Source organism: Chrysemys picta, chromosome 4, assembly GCF_011386835.1.
Source record: "Chrysemys picta bellii isolate R12L10 chromosome 4, ASM1138683v2, whole genome shotgun sequence".
Lineage (NCBI taxonomy): Eukaryota > Metazoa > Chordata > Testudines > Emydidae > Chrysemys > Chrysemys picta.
Window position 1 is genome coordinate 10200837 of NC_088794.1, and position 24863 is coordinate 10225699.

Here is a 24863-nt window from a genome sequence, read left to right on the forward strand (position 1 = left end):
CCGCCGCCGGCAGCTCTGAGCCAGTCATCAGAGGGGTCCTGCCCCCCACCGCTCTTCACAGCCCCTTTCAGGGAGGGAGCCCGGATGTCTGTTCCAAAGCCCTTTAATGAGCCTGCCTATGCAGCCGAGCAGGAGGGAGGGGGCTCTGGCAGGGAGAGCCCCAGCCCTGCAGCCCCTTACTGGGGCCGGGAGGGGCTCTTGCGTCTCTCTGGCTCCGTGCGGGGGGGCTGGAAGTCCAGCACGCTCCATGTCACTCGTCTGGGAGGCAGAAGGTGCTGCGATTGGCTCCGCTTCAGCGTGTGGGGTCCAACGAGTGCTCTCGGGCCAGGGAGCTGGGGTCTCGGGAAGGGGTTTCTGCTCAGCAGTAGAGTCACAGCGGGCTGCTCGGGGCCCCACCACACAGACCTAAGGGACAGACATGGCCAGTCTCGCTCAGGCCTTGGGGCTACCTGGCTGCTGGGTCTGAGCCCATCATCTCTGCCATATCCCCCACCTCCGTCCCACCCCATCAACCTCTCACCTTCAAGCCCCTTTCTCCTTTCCCCGTAAGCTGCTCTCTCTCCAGTCCCTTGTGCCCCCTCCCCTCTGGGTGCTCACCCTGGGCCTCTCCCCAGCTCCATCATGCCCCTACTTCCTTCCCTCCAAGGAGTGCTATCCCCATTCCCTCGGGCCTCCCACAAGCTCCCTTGCCACCCCATCCCCTGTCCCCATTTCCCAGACAACTCCAGGGCTCTGCCCCATTCCCTTGCCACCCTGGGTTGCTATCTCTCCATCCTGTCCCCTCCCCTGTGTGCTCACTCTTCCCACAGCCCCCCATGGCCAATGTCCCCCCAACACTTCCCCACACTCCCAGGAAGACCCTGTGGTGTCACAGGCCAGGCTCTGGCCCTTCCCAGCCCTGTCCAGCTGTTACCTGGCAATGCCGCTGAGCTGGAGGGAAGGGGCTCTCGGGGGGAGAGCCCCATCCCTCTGGAGATAGCAGAGAGTGAGCACCCCCTGGAGCAGGAAGCTGAGGCTCAGAGGGGAAGTGCCTCAGACCAGGCCGACCCTATCCCCCTGCAACGTGGCTCTGTGGGGAAGTGTAATGAGCTGTTCTGTGCTCGTACCACTGAACGCTGCCTCCCCACTCCCCCCTTACACTGGTGCATCAGGGGGCATCTCTGATCCCAGGAACGAGCCCCGCCCCCCATTCCCACTGTGGGCTGCAGAGGTAGGAGGCAGATCGGAGCCATCAGTCACAGCAGGAGAACTCAGCCCCCCCTTCCCAGAAAGCTCCCCAGGGAGAAGGCTCCCTAGCCTAACCCAGGGCTGCCTCAGGCAGGGCTCCCCCAGATTTCACCCATTAGAGCACAGCTCAGTAGGTGGTGCTGCAAGACCACCCCCACCATCATGGCAGCCTGGCCTAGGAGTCACTGGGACCCCTACAGTTACAGCCCATGGTTAAAAGCCCTGGTCTGTTTATTCTACAATCCACACACATGCTCAGATTGTCTTGAAAGCTCCCGTGCCCACTTAGGAGTGGGGGGTAGAGTTTGTGCTGCAAATTTCGGGTCATTTGGCTAAGGGGCTCCCAGGATTCAGCTCCCGCAAATGACCTCATTTTCTAATCAGCTGGTTCTTAGCGTTCTGCATGCGGCCAGGGAAAACTGAAGCCCAGTATCCACGGCACTCCGATCCCTCTCCCAGCTCCCGCTGGCTTCTGACTGGCTTACAGGGAAACCAGTTCCTTACCTGCACTGTGGCCGTTGTTCTCCAAGGGGTGGGGGCAGACACGCATTCCATGCCCAGCGCACCGAAGCCAGAGAACTCTGTGTAGCAATGCCCTTTGGGGTACTGCACGCACCTTCAGGACCCCACCCCAGCCCCCGTCAGTTCCTTCGCACTGGCATTCCTTTGTCTGGAGACTCCGATGCAGAGGGACCCGAGGGCAGATCGTGGAGTACACGACTGCACCCACCTCTCAAAGAACAACGGTTACTGTAACCATAAGTAACCATTTCTTTTTCCAGTGGTTGCAGATGTGTAGTCCATGCTGGTGACTTGCAAGCCGTACCGGCTCGGCGTCTATTTAAATAATGACTGCAGAACTGCTTTTCCACAGTTCACTTCCGCCCTAGAAGCAGTCCTGACCGTGTCGTTTGGTAAAGCTGGGCACGGAAGACTCAGTAGCAGCCCTGCGTATATCTAATATGGGAACAACCCTGAGAAATGCCATTAAGGCAGCCTGGGTGGAGGCTGGTGTTTGCTACACCCTGTCGTAATGCAGGAAGTAATCTGTCTGGAAACTGTCTGAGCCGAAACCACTTGACCGCTCATCTGGTCTGCACAGGAGACATCACGCCGGGGTGATAATCAAACTGGCTTAGTCCCATCCAGACAGAAAACCAGGTTCATCTTACATCCAACAGATGAAGGCTCTGGTCATCTGCATCGGAGTGCAGCTTAGGAAAATTACAGGCAACTGAATAGTTTGGTTAAGGTGACGTGGTGAAACCACTTTAGACAAACATTTTGGATGTGGCCTTAAGGCTCCTCTGTCTTTCACTAGCTCAGTGTCTGGAGGTCCTGCCATTAGGGCCTGAGTTCACTCGCCCTCCTTGCTGACGTTATAGCAATAAGAGAGACTGTCTTTTGGCAAAGGAGGGACAGAGTACAGGTTGCTAGAGGCTCAAGGGCAGCAAGCACAGTGTTCCGTTTCTTTATAGGTGGGAAGAGGCAAACAACACCTTGCAGGCATCTAACAACCACGGGGTTGGAAAATACCAACTTCCCGTGGATCAGGGGATGAAACACTGAGATTTGTGCCAAGTTGACCCTCAATGACTGAGAGCAGGCCCCATGGTTTACAATGTAACCGGTAATCTAAAATGTCCTGAATCCGCGCTAGTACCAATCGAATTCCCCGAGTCAATGACAAACCTAAAAAGCATTTCCACTTGGCCAAAGAGGCTGATCTAATAGATAGCTTCATATTATTAGCGGAACCAGTTGGACTGCTTCTTAACAGTTCTTTTCCACCTAATCTGACCATGCAGCATCCATACCATGAGTTGCAAACTACCAAGACTTGAATGCCACAGCTGGCCCTGGTGTGGAGACAGTAGGTCCAGGAAGAGCGGAAGAGGACAGGACATTGGACCAATTGGTTGTGACGGCCAAAGAACCAACATTGTCTTGGCCAGGCTGGTGCAATGAGTATCTGTTTGGCCTGATCCATCTTCATTTTGAGAATGGCCTGAGGGACAAGCAGAACTGGGGGGAAGGCTGATCCCCAATTCAGTTGAGGGCATTGGTCAGAGAGCCTGGACTGTGACCTGCTCTAGAGCAAAACTGACAGCACTTCTTGTCTTTTGTTGCAAATAGGTTGACAGATGGAAAGCCCCGGTTCCTGAAGATGGACCTCAGGATGCTGCTCTTCACAGACCACTCATGATTCTTGGAGAAATTCCTGCTGAGCTGATTGGCCAATTGCTTCTGGGCACCTGGAATGTGGGCAGCTGCGGTAATGTCTTTCTTGATGCAAAAGTGCCAAAACTTTATCACTTCCCAACAGAACTGATTGAAGTGGTTTGTTGAACTGGTTTGTTCACACACTACATTGCAGTGGTATTGTCAGGATTCATATAAACAGACACACCCCTGATGGGAGAGAAGCAAAAACTCAGCACACATTGTAAATCACTCAAAGTTTAAGGACCTTAATATATAATGATGCTTCCTGTTCTGTCCACGTAGCGTGGACTCTCAAAGACTTCAAATGCACTCCCCAATCTATCGCCGAGGCATCAGTAACTATGGTCCTGGTCAGTAAAGGACAATTGAAAGACTCTCTCACATCCATTGCTCTGATCTGTCCACCATTCTAACGACTGCAGGACCACTGGAGGCACTCAGACTAGGCTGTTGAGATAAACCAATTTCAACAGGCACACTCTCACAGGTTGAACTACATAAGTACATGACGCCATGTGGCCTAGCAACCTCAAACATACATGAGCTGTGGTTGAGGGGTGAGATTTGAGGGACAGACATAGGTGCCAAATTGTTTGTAACCACTTATGAGGGAGAAAGGCCCTTGAACTTGTAGAGTCTAGTAGGGCCCCAATGAACTCAATTTTTTGCATTGGAAGAAATGTAGACTTTCCTTTGTCCAAGATGAGCCGCAATTGATTGAAGAGACACAGTCTGAATTGGATGTGATGGAGGACTTGGCCTTCAGACTTGCCCCTCACTAGCGAATTGTCCAGTAAGGGAAGCCCCAAATCTCCATTCTCCTGAGTCATGCACTGGGTGAATACACCCGGGACTGAGGATAGGCCAAAAGGGAGTACAGTAGAACCTTAGAGTAACAAACACCTCCGGAATGGAGGTTGTTCGTAACTCTGAACAAAACGTTCTGGTTGTTCTTTCAAAATTTACAGTTGAACATTGTCTAAATACAGCTTTGAAACTTTACTATGCAGAAGAAAAATGCTGCTTTCCCTTTATATTTTTAGTAGTTTACGTTTAACACAGCACTGTACTGTATTGGGTTTTCTTTTCTTTTTTGGTCTCTGCTGCTGCCTGATTGCGTACTTCTGGTTCCAAATGAGGTGTGCGGTTGATGGATCAGTTCGTAACTCTGGTGTTCATAACTCAGAGGTGCTACTGTATAGCGTTTTGATAATGTTGATCTGCCACTACAAATCTGAGGAACTTCCATTATCTTGGTAACACTGCTACATGGAAACAAGCGTCCTGAAAATGGAGGGCAGCAAACCAATCATGATTCAACAAGGGGAGAACTGTCACTAGGGTGACTATGCAAATCTCATATATTTGATGCACTTGTTGAGATCTTGGAGGCCGAGTATAGGTGTCAGCCCTCCCTTAGACTTGGGTATCAGGAAGTAAGATGAGTAGAACCCCTTTCCCCCAGTGTTGGAGGGGAACTTCTTCTATGGCCCTTGAAGCGCATAGAGTCTGAAGCTCTTGAAGGAGCAGTGACTCATGAAATGGGTCCCTGAAAAGGGATGGGGTAGGGTGGGATGGTTAGGAATTGGACACCATATCCCAGTCCCACCGTGCTTCAAAACCCATCTATCTGTGGTTATTGCTTCCAAAGCAGTGTAGAAGTAGGACAGCCTGTCACCAAGGGGGAGGTGGTGGGAGATATGACTGGAAGATCACTGATGGCTGAATGCTGACTGAGAGAATGAGTCAAATGGTCTGTTTGCCCTAAGCTGATGGGGACGAGCCAGCTGTTTAGAGGTGAAACCAGAGGAACTTCTCCTCTGTAATTTGTGCCTCCTCCTGGAAAGGTCTTGCTGCCTGGAAGGATAAGTTGGCTGCCTGAAATCGCAGTGGCAGTACTGATGGTATTGTTGCTGTTCCCTCCAATGCCGTCTCTTAATGGCTGGGGCATAGACTCTGACTCCCTGTGAACACACTGAAGCTCAAGAGTCCTTACAAGAATGTAGTTTCATCCGTTTTTTCAGAAAAGAGGGAACCGCCCAGCCAAGGGGAGGTTTTCTATATTCTGTTGGATGTTGGGAGCTACCCGAGAGTTCTCTTGCCAAGAAGCTCTTCTCATTCTTATATCTGCAGCCATAATCCTGGAGGAAACGTCTGCTGCATCAAGCGCCGATTGTAGTGACATCTTAGCCACTAGACAACCGTCTACCAGGAACGCCTTAAACTCCTCCTTGGCATTCTCCAGCAACTCATCAGTAAATTGGGACAGTGCGTCCCAGTTTACAAAATCGTATTTAGAAAAAAGCACTTGCTGATTAGCAATGCGCATGAGAAGCGAGGAGGTAGAATAAATCTTCTCCCCATTAAACCAGCTCTCTTGGTCCCCTTTTCTTTGTATGTTGATTTGCACCCTACCCCACCCCCACCCACCCCCCATCGCAGCCTCTCATTTGCAGCAGTTACCACACAGGAGTTTGGGGCCGGACGAGAGTAGAAACATTCAAATCCTTGCTTGGGGGCATAGTACCACGTGTCTGTGTGCTTTGCTGTGGGAGGTAAGGAAGCTGGCGTGTGCCACAAGGACTTTGCGGGCTCCGAAACAGCATCACTTATAGGGAGGGCTGCCCTCACTGGGGCTGAAGAATATCCACCAATTTATTGGTATTCTCTTGGATGCCCAAGGCTGTAGTCATCCTCCTTAAGGAGTTTTGGTGAGACTTAAAGTATTCTGGTGGAATCGTCTGGTGAGGAGGATGACAGGAAGTGGAACAGATGGACTCCCCTATGGTAAGGCTTGTCCCCGTGATAAAGGGTCACTCTGCTGTAGTAGACTCAGTTGGAGCCGTATCAGTTTGTGTCTCCAGTCTCGGTGGGCCAGGAAATGAGACAACAGAAGGATTCCACTTCCTGGCTCTGGAGTGAGCTGATGATTGAGATCTTGAAGAGCGGTGGGCACTCTAAGGCCAGAAAGGAAATTAATGTGGTACAGGAAGCCAGTATGTACCAGGCCAAAAACTTGTGTCCCTGCTGAGGGAACGGTGTTCTCTTGGTATTGCTGCTGATCTTCTGGAGGAAGGAGATGGGAGAGAGAGAGAAGGATTCTGAGCCTGATTGCAAGGAACTCCCCAAATAGTCAACAGATGAGCTAAACCTGAGAGGCCCACCAAGTATCCCGATCTGTTTGAGGTCCAGTAAGGGGACTGGACCGGTACCAAGGATGGTACAGTAGTCAGTGCCATGTGTACTGCTTGGGAAGTTGAGGCTGCACTAAAATGCAGTACCGGAAAGGCTGTCGGTTCTGGGTGGAGGTCGGTATCCTAGCCGAAGACTGGCTTGTTACTGAAGATGTGGAGACTGGGACTAGAGCTATCATTGGAGCCAAAAACGGTATCGGTACCCAAGCAAGATGTCTTGGTGTTGATGATGGGACCGGATCCACCTCTTTGGTGGGCTTCTTAACTGGTAACAAGGGAGAAGCCAGTAACTGTCCATAGTCCAAAGCAACCAACCCACACTGGCCCAGGACTGCAGGGGGCATCCCCTCAGCTGAGGACTCCTGTATCAGAGGTGAATCTGGGACCGAGAGGCAGAGTCAAGCAGCTGCTGCCTGAAAAGCTTGTGGTCAATACTGTCAGTGCCAATGTGCTGGCACCGGACTCAATAGACATCCTGCGGAATTGACGGTCTGGTACTGGTCAGTTCGCTTCTCAGTACTAGCGAGTGGGTAGATGGTCCTCGTCCCGCTCTATTTTGGACACTCAAGGAGTCTTGCTAATGCCCCGCACTCCTCCTAGAAGAGAAGGAAGAGTCTCTCTGAACCCCGGAATGGCTCTGACTAGTTTTATGAGCTCTCTTCCTTGAGGACCACAGACAGGAGAATGGTCCCTTCCCTGTGGAGAAGAACCTGAGTCTGGCTGTCTATCAGAAATTGGCGCTAGCTCTGATGTAGTTTGTGGGGCCGGGTGAGCTGTGCAAGCTCCCAGATCCTCCTGGAGCTGCTCCTTGTGGTGTTACTTCAGGCGAAGGTCTCCGGCAACCAACGCTTTTCTTTCCTGTGCCCCTCTCCCAGGCACAACGAGCATCGAATGTGGTGGTCACTAGATGGGAGAGCCATGTGAAGGGCAGTGCTTAAAATTCGGTGAAGGCATAGCGCCAGGCTTACTAACTAACCAACCACTCATGGAACTACTAACCCTAACTAGCTAGCTAACGGGGCTAAAACTATTTACAAAGCACAGAGGATGATCTCGCTGTAGTGCAATAACCATGAAGAACTGCCAATCAGGCTGTGGGTGGCGAGAAGGAACTGAGTGGGGGGGATGACTGCCCTTCTATAGCCTCAGGGGGAGCCTGAGGAGGGACAGGGTGCATGTGCCCCAGCAGGTACTGCTACACAAAGTTCTCCAGCTTTGGTGTGCTGGGTACTCACGAACCTGAGTGGAAACACGGCTGTAGCCACTCAAAGAAGAACTGCCTCTTGGGAGCTTTTCTACCCTGAGCTAAGTTCCACTTTGCATGTCGCTGGCTGAGGTTCGCTGGCTTTGCTCGGCCTGGATTTCCGGTTCCTGAAGGATCGCTGGCTGGACCGACCCCTCGACCCTGCCATTTACCCACCCCTCCCCCCTTTGCACTCAGAGGCATGTATGCCCACAGAGACCCCTGGGCTGTTTCTTTACGGAGCCTCCATGCCAGTCGAAGGCTCAGAGTGTCCCAGTCCCCAGTCACTGACTGCTCTGGTCCTGCCTCCTCAGTTCCGGAGCCGAAGGAGCCCCACTGGAGCTGGGTCCCTGCAGAGCGAAGCAGGCAGGGGTGCTCTCTAGGGCTGGGGAAGCTGGGGGCAGTAGTGGGGCCACTGGGTGTGCTGAGCAGTCAGACCCCCTCAGGGCAGCGGCTGGGCTCCGCCTCGGGTACCCCGTCCCCTCCATTCTGCACACCTACCCCGCCAGAGTAGGGAGCCCTGGCTGGGCGCGGGCCCCAGCACGCTACCTGCATGGGCTGGTTCCAACCGTGGCTCCAGACTGCGCCAACGTTGAGCTGCCTAGGGACGGAGGAGAGGCAAAGGTCAGAGCACTAAGAAGCAACAGGATCCAGCAACACCTGCTCCGGCTCTCGGGGCGGCTCCACGGGAGCAGGGCCTGAAGGGCCATGATGTGGGGGAGGGGAGAGGTGACCCCCAGGCCCCTCCAGGGTACAGCCATGACTGGAGAGATTCCTCTCCCTTGCCCCACCACAGATCATCAGCTCCCTCCCTGACGGGAGAGAGACTCCTCTTGCACACTTCGCCCCCACTGGCTACCCCTAGGGGAACCCAGGCAGATCCCATGGGGGTGAGGTCACCGTGTTTCCCTTGCAGCAGGGATGGAGCCAGGGGTGCTGGGACAATTTGTATAATGGGGGGGCTGAGAGCCATTGAACCAAACTCTAAACCCTGTGTATGATGGAAACCACTTCAAGCCAGGGGTGCGGTCACACCCCCAGCACCCCTTGTTCCAGCACCTATGAATAGGGCCCGAATACCACCATCCTCATGGTGGGGGGTATGGGATTTCCATAGAACAGCCCAGCTCTGCCAAGCACTGAGGGGAGGAAGGAATTTCCCCAGAACAGGGCTCTGCCAGACTCTGGGGGTGGGGGTGGGGGAGGAATTTCCCAGGAATAGCCCGGCTCTGCCAGCCAGGCATTGGGGGTGAGGGGGTGTAGGAATTTCCCAGGAATAGCCCAGCTCTGCCAAGCTCTGGGATGGTGGACAGGGGGGCGACCGTGGACGATGGCAGGTGCCTGGCCTGTTCCTTTGCCCTGAGTGCGCCGTCCCCCTGCAGGAGGGCACTCCCCCCCACGGCGCTAGCCCATTCCCTGCCCTCACCTGCATGCCGGCTGCCGTGGGGCTCTCCGTCCAGCTGAGCATGGAAGGGCAGGGGGTGCTCTCTGATGGGCGACGTGCCAGCGGGTCTCTGGGGCTGCGGCGGGGTCAGCGTGGTGATAAGCAGGGGCTGGGGTTGCCGGGCCTTCCATAGGCGCTCAGGCCCAGGGCTGTGCTGGTGACACAGCTTACTCTCCCATAGACGCTCTTCTGGGAGCAGACAAACAGCGGGGGCAGAGGGTTTGAGCCCAGGGACACAGCCACCAGTGCCTGGGAGCTGTGGCAGGCCTGCTCTGACAGGGGTATCCACCCATTCCTTCACCCCCCACCCATGCCCTTAGCAAGCCACAACTGGGAGCTAGCCTACAGAGAGCTTCACCGGGATCTGCTCAACCCCAGGGAGCTCCAAGGGGTGGGTTCATGAGGGACTGTAGATCCTATGCAATCGGGGATGGGGGGCACATGCCTTGCACCAGTGTGGGGTGGGGACAGGGCAAGTGTCCTAAGGATGGGGGCCATCTTGGGTGGCCTGCAGGGGGCTCAGAGAGTCTCTGAGAGTCGGCTGTCCCCCTCCACCCCCAGTGTCCCCCTCTGCTGTCTCCCGGCTCCCATTCTGCACTGCCCTCCTAAGATCCCCCAGGAGAGGGGAGGGGAGGTCTGAGACTAGTAAGAGACTCTGAGGCAGCAGAGCAGAGGCATGGCCCCCTCTCCCCCAGTTCTCCAGCCAGGGCCTGGCCAAGCCACACTAGCAGACATCCCCTCTTAGTACATAGGCTCTCTCTTGAGATGGGGCCATCCGATGGACGTGGATGGGCTCTGCTCCTTCATGCAGGGAGGGCCTCGCAGCGAGCAGCTGTGTGGAGGGCTGCTGGCAAGGAGACAGGCTTAGCTCTTACCCTTGTCAAAGGGAAGCGTGTTCTCTTCATCTCAGGTTCATCCACGCTGCCACCCCCACCCTCTTGGTGTTTGGGGCTGGCTGGATCGCCACTGAAAAGCTGGATCAACGCTGGTCGGGTGGGGGGGAGGTGACGAAACCACAGCCCTGACCAGTGTAGCTCTGCTGACAAAACCCCCAGCGCAGACACCACTATGGCAAGGCAGCTTCCATGCATGTAGCTGCCGTCAATCAGGGGAAAAAACAGTTACTCACCTTCTGGTAACTGTTGTTTTTCGAGATGTGTTGCTCACATCCATTCCAATCAGGTGTGCGCGCACTGTGTGCACAGTCTTTGGAAAAATTTCCCTTAGCAGCTCCCGTCGAGGCAGCTGTGGAGCCTCCTGGAGTGGCGCCTTCATGGCGCTCAGTATGATGATGATGATGGGCGATCACTCGTTACCGAGTGTGATCATCTTCCATGGGAGTTATGAGTCCTCAGGTGGCTGATAAGGCCAATCCTTGAACCACAAGTTCTATTACAATGAGGGCAGATGTTTTCAGGCTCAGCGGGAGGCTGTTCACCATGACTGGGAGCCAATCTCTCCTTCTTCCCGGGCCTCTTGTCCTCTTCGTATTGTCGGCGAGCAAGTTCAGAATGCTGGGGACCATCACGTAGGACTTCATTCCATTTTAAGCGATCCTGGGCAAGTGTCTCCCAAGTATCAATGTCAATATGACTTTTTTTTAGGTTGTCCTTCAGCAAGTCCTTATAATGCTTCCATTGTCCACCCATGTTACGGTGCCCTTCTTTCAGCTGAGAGAACAGGACCTGTTTGGGGAGGCGATGGTCTAGCATCCGGACAACATGACCAGTCCAACAGAATTGCTGATGGATGATCATTGCCTCGATACTGGTGGTCTTTGCCTCTTCCAGAACACTAATATTGGTGCACCTGTCTTCTCATTTGATCTTCAGAATCTTACAAAGGCAGCGTTGATGGTGCCTCTCAAGGACTTTCAAGTGGTGTCTCTAGATTGTCCAAGTTTCGGACCCATACAACAGTGTTGGGAGAATAACAGCTTGATAAACAAGAAGCTTGGTGTCTGTTCCAATGTCCTGATCTTCAAAAACCCTGTGCCATAAAGGAGAAAAAGCTACACTGGCACAGCTCAGGCGATGTTGAATTTCTGCATCAATATCTGCCTTGGTGGAAAGATGACTTCCAAGGTAGAGGAAATGATCGACATTCTCCAGTGCCACTCCAGTGATTTTGATAGATGGGGCATGTAACACCTCATCTGGAGAGGGCTGATAGAGCACTTTAGTCTTATTGATATGAAGAGTGAAACCAAGACATGCGTAAGCATCGGCAAACACAAGATAGTTTGAAGATCTTTCTCAGAGTGGGCGAAGATTGTGATGTCATCAGCAGACTGAAGTTCCACAATAGATGTTGTGGAAATCTTACTCTTGGCTTCCAGCCCACTAAGACTGAACAGCTTTCCCTCCATTCTGTAAATGATTTCAACGCCAGTTGTAAACTGCCCAGCAATTAGGTAAAGAATGACGGCAATAAAAACCACAAACATGGGTGGGGCGATGATACAGCCCTGTTTGATTCCTGTTTGTACTTTGAAAGGTTCACTCTGGGAGCCAGTGCTGCTCAGAACAGTCGCTTTCATGTTATCATGAAGCGATTTTAGGACATTGATGGATTTATCAGGACATCCAATCTTAGAAAGTCCAGTCCAGAGGGCACGGCGATTCACTGAATCAAAGGCTTTAATTAGATCAATAAAAGCCATGTACAGTCGTCGGTTTTGCTCCCGACACTTTTCTTGTAGCTGCTGTGCTGTGAAGATCATATCCGCAGTCCTACGACATGGTCAGAAACCACTCTGTGACTCCGGTAAAATTTCTTCTGAAAGGGGCAGAAGGCGGGTTGTAAGGATCCGCAACAGAACTTTGCCTGCAATGGCTAGGAGGGAGATACCACAATAATTTCCACAATCTACTTTATCCCCTATCTCCTCCTTTATCCAGATTTTAAGGATAAGCAGGTAAAGCTGCCGAATTAACTCTGGTCTACCGTTTTTAAAGATTTCAGTGGGGAGCCCATCTAGACCTGCTGCCTTGTTGTTCTTCATCTGCTTGATGGCATTGTGTACCTCATACAAATTGGGAGGGTCTCCGAGCTCATCCCTAAATGGTCATTGAGGGATTTGCTCAAGGACTTCGTCTGCAACCATAGAATTACAGTTAGGGAGATCTTCAAAATGTTCTTTCTAGCGAGAATTGATGGCTTCGTTGTCCTTCAGACATGTGGTTCCGTCCTTAGAGCGAAGAGGATTCAGACCATGACAACTTGGCCCATAAACAGCCTTGGTGACTAAAGAAACCACATGTATTGTGGATGTCTGCGAGATGTTGGAGTTCTTGCGCTTTCTCAGTCCACCATTTGTTCTTAAGTTCTCTGGTTTTACGTTGGACTTCCGCCCTCGCCTTGGCATGGGCTTCTCTCTTTATATTACAATGTATGTTGTTCTGCCCAGCACAAAATGCCATTCTTTTCTCATTGATGAGTTACTCAATTTCGACATCATTCTCATCAAACCAGTCCTGATGTTTTCTGGTTTGGTAGCCTATGGTTTCCTCACAGGCACTGATGATGACTGCTTTCAACTGGCTCCAATGTTCCTCAGTTTCTCCCGGAAACTCTGATGGGAGCTTTTCTTCTAAGACTACTTGGAAGTGGTCACGTTTAATAGGGTCCTTCAAATCTTGAACCTTCAGCTTGCACCTGACCTGCTTCTTTTGCAGCCTCCATTTGGGAGCAATCTTAATTTTCCTTGTGGATCGAATAAGGCGATGATCAGTCCAACAGTCATCAGCACTTGTCATTGCTCTTGTGAGAAGTACATCACTACGATCTTGGGCACGAACTAGGACGTAGTCAAGGAGATCCCAGGGCTTTGACTGTGGGTATCTCCAAGATGTTTTGAACTTTTCCTTTTGTCGGAAAAGAGTGTTCATAATAAGTTCATGTTCAGCCCACTTGGTCAGGAGCAGAATTCCGTTTGAATTGCTTTTGCCAACTCCTTCTTTCCCAATTGTTTCCACCCACAGGTCTGAGTCTCGTCCAACACATGCACTGAAATCCCCCAGAAGGATGATCTTGTCTTCTGTAGGGGTCTCAGATAAAATGGTTTCCAACTGAGAATAAAAATCTTCCTTTACATTCTCATCGGCATCCAGTGTTGGTGCATAGGCGCTCACAATAGTTGTCTGTTGATTTGTGGTGAGCCTCAATGGGAGTGTTATAAACCGCTCATTGATGCCAACTGGTACCTCAGAGAGGCACCTTACGAGCTTGTTCTTTATAGCAAAGTCTACTCCATTATTTCAGGGTTCATCTATAGATTTTCCCTTCCAGAAGGAGGTGTATCCTCCTTTCTCCTCCCTTACCTGTCCTTCATCAGCTCTTCTAGTTTCAGACCAAGCAGCAATATCGATGCTAAACTGACTCAATTCACGAGCAATAATGGCCGTACATCGCTCTGGTCAGTCGCTGTTTGAGTTGTCCACCAGGGTACGTATGTTCCAAGTTCCAAAGTTGAAAAGTTTCTTACATTTTCCACCACTGAGGTGGCGATCCTGTTGGATGCGGCTATCCAGCCAGGAGAAACAGAGGCAAGGCTATTTTTAGGGTACTTTTTCTAACCCCCTCCCCATGTGGGGTGAGCAGAGTGGATCCTAAAAAGGACTGCTCAGTTGCAGGTGCAGCTGCTGAGATGCTCGACCCGCCTCAATCCTCGAGCAAGACGACTGTACCACACACTCACTGCCTGTGTGTCAGTCTGTGACTAGGAACTTCTGGATTTCACTGTCCTGTTCCCGTCGCCGATCGCCACCGGACTTTAGACTTATGCAAATGTTATTTTCCCAAAAACTGGAAGATGCCGGTGTGGGACTTCTTTTAAAGTGGGGAGACTGGTGCACAACAGTCACCACACTACCCTTGACAGATAGAGGACTTGAAACCAATGGCATGGACACCATGACGATTGGAGATCCTCTATCTGCTGCAGCCTTCATCCCCCTTCACAGCCATTGTAACATTACACAACAGTTTCACGTCCATTGTGCAGTTATCCTCCGTCTGTTCTGCTGTTGGTGACTTCTTGGATCACACTTTGTCTGGAACCTCGCCCTTGACCATTCTGCCATGGGTGACCCTAAGGGAGTACATGACTCCAGGCAGCATCGCTCTTGGAGTCATTGAGACATGCAAGCCTCTCCACCACTACAAGGTGGTGATCCATGGAGAGGGGCGCTCAATATATGACCCTGCCGACCCGATGCCTCCTCAGTTCCTTCTTGCCGACTCCTGCGACAGTGGGGAAGGAGGGTGGATATTGGAATGGACATGAACAACACATCTCGAAGAACAGTTACGAGAAGGTAACTGTTTTTTCTTCTTCGAGTGCTTCGAGTGCTTGTCGATTCCAATCAGGTGACTCCCAAGCTCTACCCCGGAGGTGGGGTCGGAGTTAAGGAATCGCTGATTGGAGCACCGCTCTGACGAATGCTGCATCATCTCTGGCGTGTTGGGTGATAGCAAAGTGAGAGGTAAACGTGTGCACCGAGGACCACGTTGCTACCCTGCACATTTCTTGTATTGGGACCTGGGCCAGGAACGCCGCTGACGAGGCCTGTGCCCTCGTGGAGCATGCCGTAAGGGCCAGGGCTGGGCTCTTGGCCAGTTCGTAGCATATGCGGATGCAGGACGTGATCCAGGAAGATATTCTTTGAGATGAGACCGGGAGTCCTTTAATCCGGTCTGCTACCGCCATAAACAGCTGGTTCGACTTTCTGAACGGCTTAGTGCACTCGATGTAGAATGCTAGCACTCACCGAAAATCCAATGAGTGTAGCCTCTGCTCTTGATTACTGGCATGAGGCTTAGGATAGAAGACAGGTAGGAAAATGTCTTGGCTAGTATGAAAGAGTGACACTACCTTGGGAAGAAAGGCTGGGTGAGGCCTGAGTTGCACCTTATCCTTGTGGAAGACCGTGTAGGGTGGAACAGAAGTTAGGGCCTTTAGCTCTGACACCCTCCTAGCCGATGTGATGGCCACCAGGAAGGCCACCTTTCACGACAGAGAAAGGAGCAAGTCGCTATTGACTCAAAAGGGGGCCCCATTAATTTGGAGAGGAAAGACTGAGGTCCCACGCTGGGACAGGCTGTCTGATCTGAGGATCACTCCCCAACCCTTGAGGAAACAGCCTACCATGGGGTTAGCAAATATGGATCGGCCAGATGCTCCTGGGTGAAAAGCTGAGATAGCAGCAAGATGTACTTTGATGGATGATGCTACCAGTGCTTGTTGTTTCAGGTACAGAAGGTACTCTAGAATGAGTAATACAGATGCCAGTAGTGGAGGGGTACGCTGCTGGGCACACCAGCAAGTGAAACTTTTCTACTTAGCTAGATATGTGGCTCTAGTAGATGGTTTCCTACTGCCAAGTAGGATCTCCCTTACTGGTTCTGAGCACAGAAACTCCATGGGGTTAAACCATGAAACTTCCAGGCCATGAGATGGAAGGACTGGAGATCCAGGTGGTGAAGGCAACCGTGGTCCTGAGTGATCAGATCGGAATGCAGTGGTAACTCGATGGGAGTGTCCACTGACAGCTCCAGGAGTGTGGTGTACCAGTGTTGTCAGGGCCATGCTGGGCCACCAGAATTACCTCCGCTCTGTCCCTGCGGAACTTGAGAAGTGCTTTGTGCACAAGACGGATCGGGGGAAAGGCATACCACAGGGTTGCCAGGGTGTGCATACCCAATGACTTCATAGTCACCCGTGAGGCTTTTAGACTGTGCAGCTTGGAGTCTGTTTGCTCCGGAAACAACCCTGTGCCTTCGAATGGTAGGTCCTGCAGGGTTTGCTGCAGCTCCGGGGGCAACCCAGACGCCTGTAGCCTTCAGCTCCTCCTCATGGCTACTCCTGAGAAAAGGGTGCGGGAAGCCGAGTCCAATGAAGCCTGGAGGGAGGTTCACGCCACTGCCTTCCCTTCATCAATGATAGTGGAGAACTTGGCTCTGGAGTCTGGTGGAATCAGCGACTTAATCTTCAACATGGAGGCCCACGAGTTGCATAGATTTTCCTGCCAAAAAGGTCCATCCTTTTAGACTCCTTGGCTTTAGGGGCCAGCCCTTGCTGCCCCCATCTCTCTTTCTCATTCACTGCTGATACTAGGAGGGAGCATGGTTGCAGGTGAGAGAACAGGTACTCCTACCCCTTGGAGGGAACAAATTACTTACGCTCTATCCCCCTGGCGGTGGGCGGGATTGAGGCAGGGGTCTACCACAGAGTCTTAATATTGCTCTGGATAGTTTTTATCAGTGGCAGAGCTACCCTGGACGGTCCCTCTGGAGCAAGGATGTCGACCATGGGGTCTTTGGGTTCGACCACCTCCTCCACCTGTAACCCCATCTTACAGGCAATCCTTCGTAGAAAGTCCTGGTGGGTCCTGTGGTCAACTGGGGGAGGGCCCGAGGTTGAAGTTCCTGCCACCACTTTGTCCGGGGACAAAGATGAGGAGGCGAGAGGTTGACGGGGTCTTCCTGACCCTCCGGATCCCTGATCTCCTCCTGTTCAGCGTCTGGGGCCTCTATGGCGACCATAGCCGAGGTGACAGTAGCCTGGCCTTGCAATGAGTCATGCCTCGGAGTTGCCTCGGTGGCGACTTGAGCCGGCTGTGGGGCTTGCGCCAAGGTCACCTCAGATCCCCGGGGCGTAGGCCGGTCCTTGGCTGTCTGGGTAGTCGGTGCTCCGAGGCCACCGAACAGGAGCCCAGGGAGTCCAAGAAGGCCATTGCACCGGAGGCTGCCACTGGGGTTGCCATGCCATTGGTGCCTCCCTCCATCGCTTGTCGGATCTGTGCCTGCTGTGACGGGAATAGTACGAGTCACCACATGAATCCGAAGATCTCGACTGAGATGACCACAGTGGCGCTGCATGGTACTGCGCCAGGGACCTGTGCCAAGTTGATGATGCAGGGGACCGGTGTCGAGACGCTCGGGCTGGGGACTGAAACCAGGAATCTGGTGTCATGGATCTGGTGCCGGGGACTGGTGCCGACAGTCCAGTGCCAAGGGTCAGTGCCGGTCCTCTCTCAGCGCCAGGTTGTCTGTGCATCCTGCGGTGCCGGAGAGTGCCGGTGCCGAGGGTCTCTTAGACTAGAGTCCTTCCTCAGCACCGTGTCATGTACCGATGCCAAGGCACTCCCTGCTGACATGCTCGGTGCAGGGTCCTGGTGATCCGCAGCAGACTGGGGATGAAGGGCGGAGTCCATGAGCAACTGCTTCAATCGGAAATCTCGTTAGTTTTTAGTTCTGGGGCGGAAAGCCCTGCACATCTTGCACCTTTCTGTCTGGTGCATCTCCCCCAGACACGAGTCGAGGGGGTCGCTCGTTGGCATAGGCTTGCTGCAGGTTCCACAGGGTTTAAAGCTGTGGGCTCGCGGCATGCCCCAGAGCCTGAGGAAACCACGCTCCCAAACCTCACTATATACAATAGATACACTAACAACTAAGACTAACTACAACTAAACAAGGCTAAGCTAACTATATGAAAGAACGCTAAGGGAAGCACTTGCTAATAGGGTGACCAGACAGCAACTGTGAAAAATCGGGACGGGGGTGAGGGGTAATAGGAGCCTATATAAGAAAAAGACCCCAAAATCGGGACTGTCCCTATAAAATCGGGACATCTGGTCACCCTACTTGCTAACCAAGCGACTACAGTTCCAACGACCATCACTGGCGATAAGAACGAACTGAGGAGGGGCCAGGTCGGCAGGTCATAGAATCATAGAATATCAGGGTTGGAAGAGACCTCAGGAGGTCATCTAGTCCAATCCCCAACTAAATCATCCCAGTCAGGGCTTTGTCAAGCCTGACCTTAAAAACCTCTAAGGATGGAGATTCCACACCTCCCTAGGTAACCCATTCCAGTGCTTCACCACCTCCCTAGGTAACCCATTCCAGTGCTTCACCACCTTCCTAGTGAAATAGTGTTTCCTAATATCCAACCTAGACCTCCCCCACTGCAACTTGAGACCATTGCTTCTTGTTCTGTCATCTGCCACCACTGAGAACAGCCGAGCTTCATCCCCTTTGGAACCCCCTTCAGGTAGTTGAATGCTACTATCAAATTCCCCCCCCCCACTCTTCTGCAGACTAAATAACCCCAGTTCCCGCAGCCTCTCCCCATAAGTCATGTGCCCCAGCCCCCTAATCATTTTCGTTGCCCTCCACTGGACTCTCTCCAATTTGTCCACAAATATATTTGTGGGTCATTTATTGAGTGCCATGAAGATACCACTCCAGGGGGCCCCACAGCCAACCCAATGGGAGCTGCTAAGGGAAAACTTTCCGATGACTGTGCATGTGGCGTGCACACACCTTATTGGAATTGACATGCGCAAGCACTCGAAGAAGAACTGGAGTTCCTACAGCGACTGGAAAACCCCTTCCATTGGTATAGGCTGCATCTACACACGGGGGCTATGCTGATATAGTCCCCATAGTGTAGACATACCCTGGGCCCTTAAGGTCTCCAGCAGGCATCTGGTGCCCTCCAAGCCAATGGGAGTTGGATCAGGGGACTGGACGGAATGACCCTGCGGCTGCGCACTGCATCTCAGCCCGGGCAAGGGAGCTACATTTTATCTTCCTCCTGCTCTCAGGGCTTGATTGCTATGGAGGGCAAACCAGCGTTTGAAGCGTTTTGGGGCTGTGGAGAACGCTATTTTGGAGCATTTATAGCTAAGGAGCAGGTTGGGCAATTCACTTCCAAGGTGGCAAAGAACTTCGACCTCTGCCCCAGAACTAGCCTCCCAATTCTGAGCCTGCAATTTCTTTGGTTTGTGGGTTTTAGGTGGGGTGACAAATCTGAGTTTATAATGGAAACTTGGTAGCAGCTTTAATTATGGACCAGTTCCTGTTACTCCCTAATTACGCACACACACACCCTTTCTACCATGCGACGTGTGCCAAGACCACTTTGCACCCAGACCTGGTTGCTCCTCCTGGCTGGCGTTAGGTTCTCTCCTCTGCAGATCTGAAACGAGGCCAGCTTCTGGAGTCTTGCCCTGTGTGGGGAAACATGGAGACCGTCAGCCTGTCTCCATGCCTCCTGCCACGGCTCTGGCTCGGGAGAGGAGGCACAAGCCTGTGCACACGGCAGCTGTGTCACTGCTTGTAGTGAAGCCGCTTGGCCCACACCTGGAAGGGCTCTGCCTCTCCCACGCAATGCAGACGGCCAGATTTCCAGAGAGCTCAGACGGCACACACCAGAGTGTGCAGCTCTTCTGAAAGTCCAGCCCCATTTTCTAGCAAGAACGGGATGCTCTGACAGCTGCTTTCTGGCCAGTGTAAAATCCACATCTGCCAGGAGAATCTAGCGGGTAAGCTGGCCCTTGCCCTGGGCCTCCCGCCCGATCCCCGTGCACTTTACTGGGCGGTATGAGCTGGAACACACCGATTCTATAGTAGTGATTCTCCTTCAGTAGCGACCTGATCTGCAGTGGCGCAGGTCTGCTCCAGCCCTGTAGCTACGCACAGGAGATCTGTCGTACTGGGGAGGGGCACATACTCCTCCCTCCGCCCTGCGGTGGGGGGACCCAGCGGTGACGGGAGCTGGGAAGGAGCTGCTCTTCCTCCGCGCCCTCCTCCTTCACCATGGCCTCTGGCACTGGGGTCAAACCTTGCTACCTCAGCCGCGGCTGGAGGCCTCAGCCCTCACCGTGCTGGGAGCTGTACGAACATGGGATCCGGGACAGCTTGGGCCCCAGAGCAGACCTAACGGGATTGAGAGAAACAAGCGGTTTGCATGGGGGAGTCGGGGTTATGGCAGTGGATGCCCGGCTCTCAGCCAGGCAGGGCAGAGGCAGTTGGCGAAGGGACGTTAAAAGAAGAAGGAGCAAAAATTGAACCACCCTGCACCAGATCTGGGTGCATAGGGTGGTGGGCAGCGGAGACTAATTAAGAGAGTGTTAGTGTTTTTTCAGTGTTTGTGTGTGTATGTCTGCTTCCCCCTGCTGGCATGGATGAGCCTTCTGCTGCCCCCTGCTGGAGGGAGTGAGCTCTGTTCTGTGTGTGTGTGTGTGTGTGTGTGTGTGTGTCCCTGTCCCTGCTGCCAGGGAAGAGCCCCACTTGTGTGTGTCCGTACCTGCTGCCCCCGCTGCTGGGGTGAGCCCTGCTCTGAGTGTTACAATGTCTCGAACCCGAAGCCCTTTCAGACTCCAGCCTCTGCCAGGGGTCAGGGAGACAGATGCTCTCCAGCCCCCTTCCTTGGTGTTGCAGGAGCAGACTCCATTGGAGTCCCCGGGAGCCCAGCGCCAGTGGCACCCTCTGGCCCTGGCTATGCAGTGGGGCCAAGCAGATGGTGCTGTTAGCAGTGGAGCTGTGGCTGTGAGTGGGGGGAGAGGAGAACTGCACTGCACCTGTTTGCCAGAGCTGTCCTCCGTGCACAGAGCCGCCGCGCTGACAGGCTGGTGGGTCCGGCAGGTGGGGCTCCCCAACCTTCTCTCCCCCGCCACCTGCAAGGAGACCCAGAGGGGCATTTCCGAAAGCAAGCAAAGCAACCCTCTCCTCCCACGGCCCCTCTGCCAGCCGCTGGCAGAGCGAGCACGAGCCAGGGCGCTTCGCCAAGGGAGGAACCACACGCACTGGGAGGGCCCCAGGGCATGGAGCCCACCACCGTGGCCAGGGCATGAGTCGCTCTGCGATGTGTGTATGTGGACAAGGCCTCTGTCTCCCTGCAAGCTGCTCCTCCCTCCCCGCAGGGCAGGAGGCTGAACAGGGGCACATGCAGAAATGCTCCCACAACACCCTTCCACCAGCCGGAGAGCCAGCCATGGCCGGCCCGTCGTGCCAGCCGCTGCCATGGAGGACTCGTCCATTGGGAGCCCTTTGCAAGCCCCTGCCTCGCTGTCCCAGGGAGGAGGCAGCTCCGTGGTGCGCCCCGTCTGGCGTGTTCCTTACCGGGGTCTTGTCTTGGCACGTCAGCCCCTGGCTCGAGGCGTATTTCTGACGCAGCTCGTTCCTCTCCTTCCTCGTCCGCAGCCGCTTCTTCTTCTGATGGAACTGGTGAGGGGAGTAAGGAGCCCGCGCTCAGCACAGCTCCGCCAGGGGACGGCTCTGCTCCCTAGGAAACACACCGTTCCCCACCGCCCTCATTCGAGCCAAAGAAACCCACGCCGAGGCCAAGGCACGGTAACACGTCACCTGCAAAGCTGGCCCCCATCCGCTCCATCCCGCTACCCACGTCTGCAGGAGGCCTGGCCCTCTGGCGCCCAGCTCGCCGCCGGTGCTTCAGCAACACACACCCCTCCAGCATTCGCCAACAGCAGCAGACCCCAGCCCTGACGGACCCAGACCCAGCCCTCCCCGTGCTCTCCCAGTGAGGCACCAGCTAGGACCAGCTCAGCCCTGGGCGCTGCAGCCGTTTTCCTAACTCCCAAAGCTCTCGCTGTGGAGGGTGAAGGGTGAGTTGGGCAGCCCGGGTCGCCGGTGAATCAGGGAGCCCGGCCAGCCTACGCTCCCCTGCCATTTCCAACGTCATTCACAACCCACGTGCTCCTGGCCCCCTCCCATGAGAGAGCGTCACCCCATCTGCCTCCAGCCGTCACACCACCCCTAAGCAGCCCCCTCCTGGAATGGCAGGTGGGCAGCTGAGGAGCCGGAAGCTAGCAGGAGAATGGCCACTCTCACTTCCGGGGCCTGGGCATGGGGCATCAGCCAGAGGTCTACGAGCCCCGGGCCCAGGGTCAGACATTCACATTGCCCCCTGGGCGCTGCCCATAGTTACATCCGTCCCTCAGCCACGTGGTTCTCACCTTCTCTGCCACGCTGAGTAAATGAGCAGGGAGGCCGTCGGACTGGGAGCTGTTGGAGCCGCTGGTGCTGCACCAGGCAGAGAGAGCCCCTTAGCTGTTTGCATAGATTCCTGGCTGCCAAGGTCACAAGGGCCCATTCGGACCACCCTGCAAAAGAGACAGCCCCCACCCTCCAGCCAGCCCTGCAGCCAGCCCAGAGCCCCGAGCTGAGCCCCCAGCCACCCCAATCCAGTCTGGATTTACGGACGCCAAGTGGCAGAGACTCGCCCCGGCGCAGGCCAGCTGTTCCGATGGTCAGTCCCCTCCCTGCTGAACAGGGGCCCATCTCTCTCCTCTGGACTTGTCACTTCAGCTCCCAGCTGCTGGATCTCGCTTTGCCGGTGTCTGCGGCATTCAGAGCCCCCTGCTAGCAGAAATCTCCTGCCTGCCGTGAGCCAGGAGACTCCTGCTGAATTCACGCTGCCTGGCAGGTCGAGTGCTGGGCGCAGCCAAGGCCCGGGGGCTTTAGGGACAGAATGAGCTGGGGGCAGCTGTCGCTTGGGGGTTCCCCGAGGCAGGCCAGGAGCACAGCCCCACAGCTCTGGGATCTCTGGGCTCAGAGAGGCGGGGGGGGGGGGCAGATGCTGAGAGGGTTTCATTGGGCCAGCCAGCCTTCACCCAGTCAGGCACAGCCCACCCTCCTCCCTCCGAGGCTGCTCCGGAGATGGGTCTGGCCAGCCATGGACCAGGTGTCCCTGGGGCCGCAGAGCTCAGGAGGGTGCTCCTTGGAGGGTGACAGGGCGGCCGTACCTGGACTCAATGTCTGATAGGGAGATGTCGCTCCAGGCACCGTCTGAGTCCTGCCCACGGCCCAGATCCTTGAGCTTTCGATGGATTTGCTGCTGAAGCTCGGACAGACACTGCAGGAACTGAGGGTAGAGAGGCAAGAGCTCACACACACCTCCACTGGAAGGAGTTTCCCTTTGGGGAGCACTCCATGAGTCTCTGCTTAGCCAAACCCCTCCCCTCTAGCACACACAGTCTAAAGGGAGGGAGCAATTAAGCCCCTTTATGGAGAGAGACAAATACAATAGAAGCCACTGCCCAAGGCACTCAGCCACATGGCAGAGTTAAAATGTGCTGTCTGAGGGCAACCCAGGGCTGGCTGCAAACACATGGGCTAGGGGATGGCATGGCAAGCTGTGTGTAAGAGAAGGAAAAGCCACAGACAGCAAGACAAGCAGTCAAGAGCGTGGCCCTGGTAGAAGCAGAGACACAGCTCTTTGGGCACAGAGCACCCCCCTGGAGGGCAGGCCTGGGGAATTTCTGAGCAAGAACACTGCCTGCTGCTCTTTGTTCCTGCTGTGCTCAGTGGAACAGGACTCTGCTTGCATACTTTGCAGCTGAACAGGATTATACCTAGAATATCCCCGACTCAAAGTATCCATTTCTCCTCCTAACGGAAACAAACCTGCAAGACCCTGAGTACTGACAAACTGTGTGGGTGAGAGGGGCAACCTGGCTCCCAGGCGCAGTGACTCTGGAACATAGCAGCCAGGGCTCAGATACTTGCATGAGCCGACAAAGATCCCATGGCTGGGATGTCCAGTACAGATAGTCATCAACACAGTGATCCTTGGCAGAGGCTGGCAAGTGGCCAGGGCACTGCAGGAGGAGCGCTAGCATCCCTGGAATGCACAGTAATTCCAGAGTGCACGAAGGAACACAGTGATTGCAAACACATATGTTAAGGTGCCATCTTCGCTGCGTCCCTACACCCCTGGTGTGCACACCGCTGGTATAACACTGCTTCTCTGCCTGCATCCCAAGGCCCCTGGTGTGCCCAGGGCTGGTATAACACTGCTCCTCCACCTGCAACCCTACGCCCCTGGTGTGCCCAGGGCTGGCATAAAACTGCTCCTCCGCCTGCGTCCCTATGTCCCTGGTGTGCCCGTGGCTGGTATAACACTGCTCCTCGGCCTACATCCCTACACCCCTGGTGTGCCTACTGGTGGTATAACACTGCTCCTCCACCTGTGTCCCTATGCCACTGGTGTGCCTACAGCTGGTATAACACTGCTCCTCAGCCTACATCCCTACACCCCTGGTGTGCCTACTGGTGGTATAACACTGCTCCTCCGCCTGCGTCCCTAGGCCCCTGGTGTGCCCACGGCTGGTATAACACTGCTCTTCCGCCTACATCTCAACGCCCATGGTGTGCCCATGGCTGGTATAACACTGCTTTTTTGCCTGCGTCTCTACACCCCTGGTGCGCCCATGGCTGCTGTAGGTCCTAGTGTCTCCATGTGTCCCTCAGCCTGCCTTGTGCCTGGACCTAATGCCTGGCACTCTCTCTGCCCTTTTCTCAGTGTAATCCCACCCCTGTCTGTGTTCTCCCATCATGCCCTGAGCACATTCCCAGGCCTGCAGCATGCCCAGAGCTGGGACAACTATGGAGCCAACCACTCATCACGACAGTCACAAGATGCTCAGGGCTGACCCCGTGTATGTTTCTGTGGCTCAGCCTGCAGGCATGAGGCAGGGGAGTGGCTGGCAGCTCTGGAAAGCTGAGGAGGGGTTGGGGCGCTGTAGCCTTGGCAGGCGCCTAGGCTGGGTGACCAAGATGCCAGGGAGGTGGCTGGGATGAGGGACAGAGTCAAGGGAGTAGCAGCGGGACTGGTGGGAGTAAATTCCCTGGGCGCAGCACTCGGGGCTTTCAACACCATTTCCCACCGATGGGACACCGTGGAATCCAGCGAGTGCTCGGACCCACAGACAGCAGCCCA

At 54.3% G+C, this 24863-nt stretch overlaps 1 protein-coding gene across 1 annotated transcript in view; it reads right to left on the reverse strand.

The window, feature by feature from the left end:
- Nucleotides 1-85: 85 nt before the first annotated feature.
- The window catches only part of AGBL2 (AGBL carboxypeptidase 2), a 47783-nt gene continuing 23005 nt past the window's right edge, over nt 86-24863 (reverse strand). Inside the window, 8 exon segments of the mRNA XM_065594474.1 lie at nt 86-405; nt 8440-8491; nt 9317-9523; nt 19275-19350; nt 20704-20799; nt 21245-21346; nt 22099-22165; nt 22888-23006. Coding sequence (XP_065450546.1) covers nt 177-405; nt 8440-8491; nt 9317-9523; nt 19275-19350; nt 20704-20799; nt 21245-21346; nt 22099-22165; nt 22888-23006 — 948 coding nt within the window. The 3' untranslated portion in view covers nt 86-176.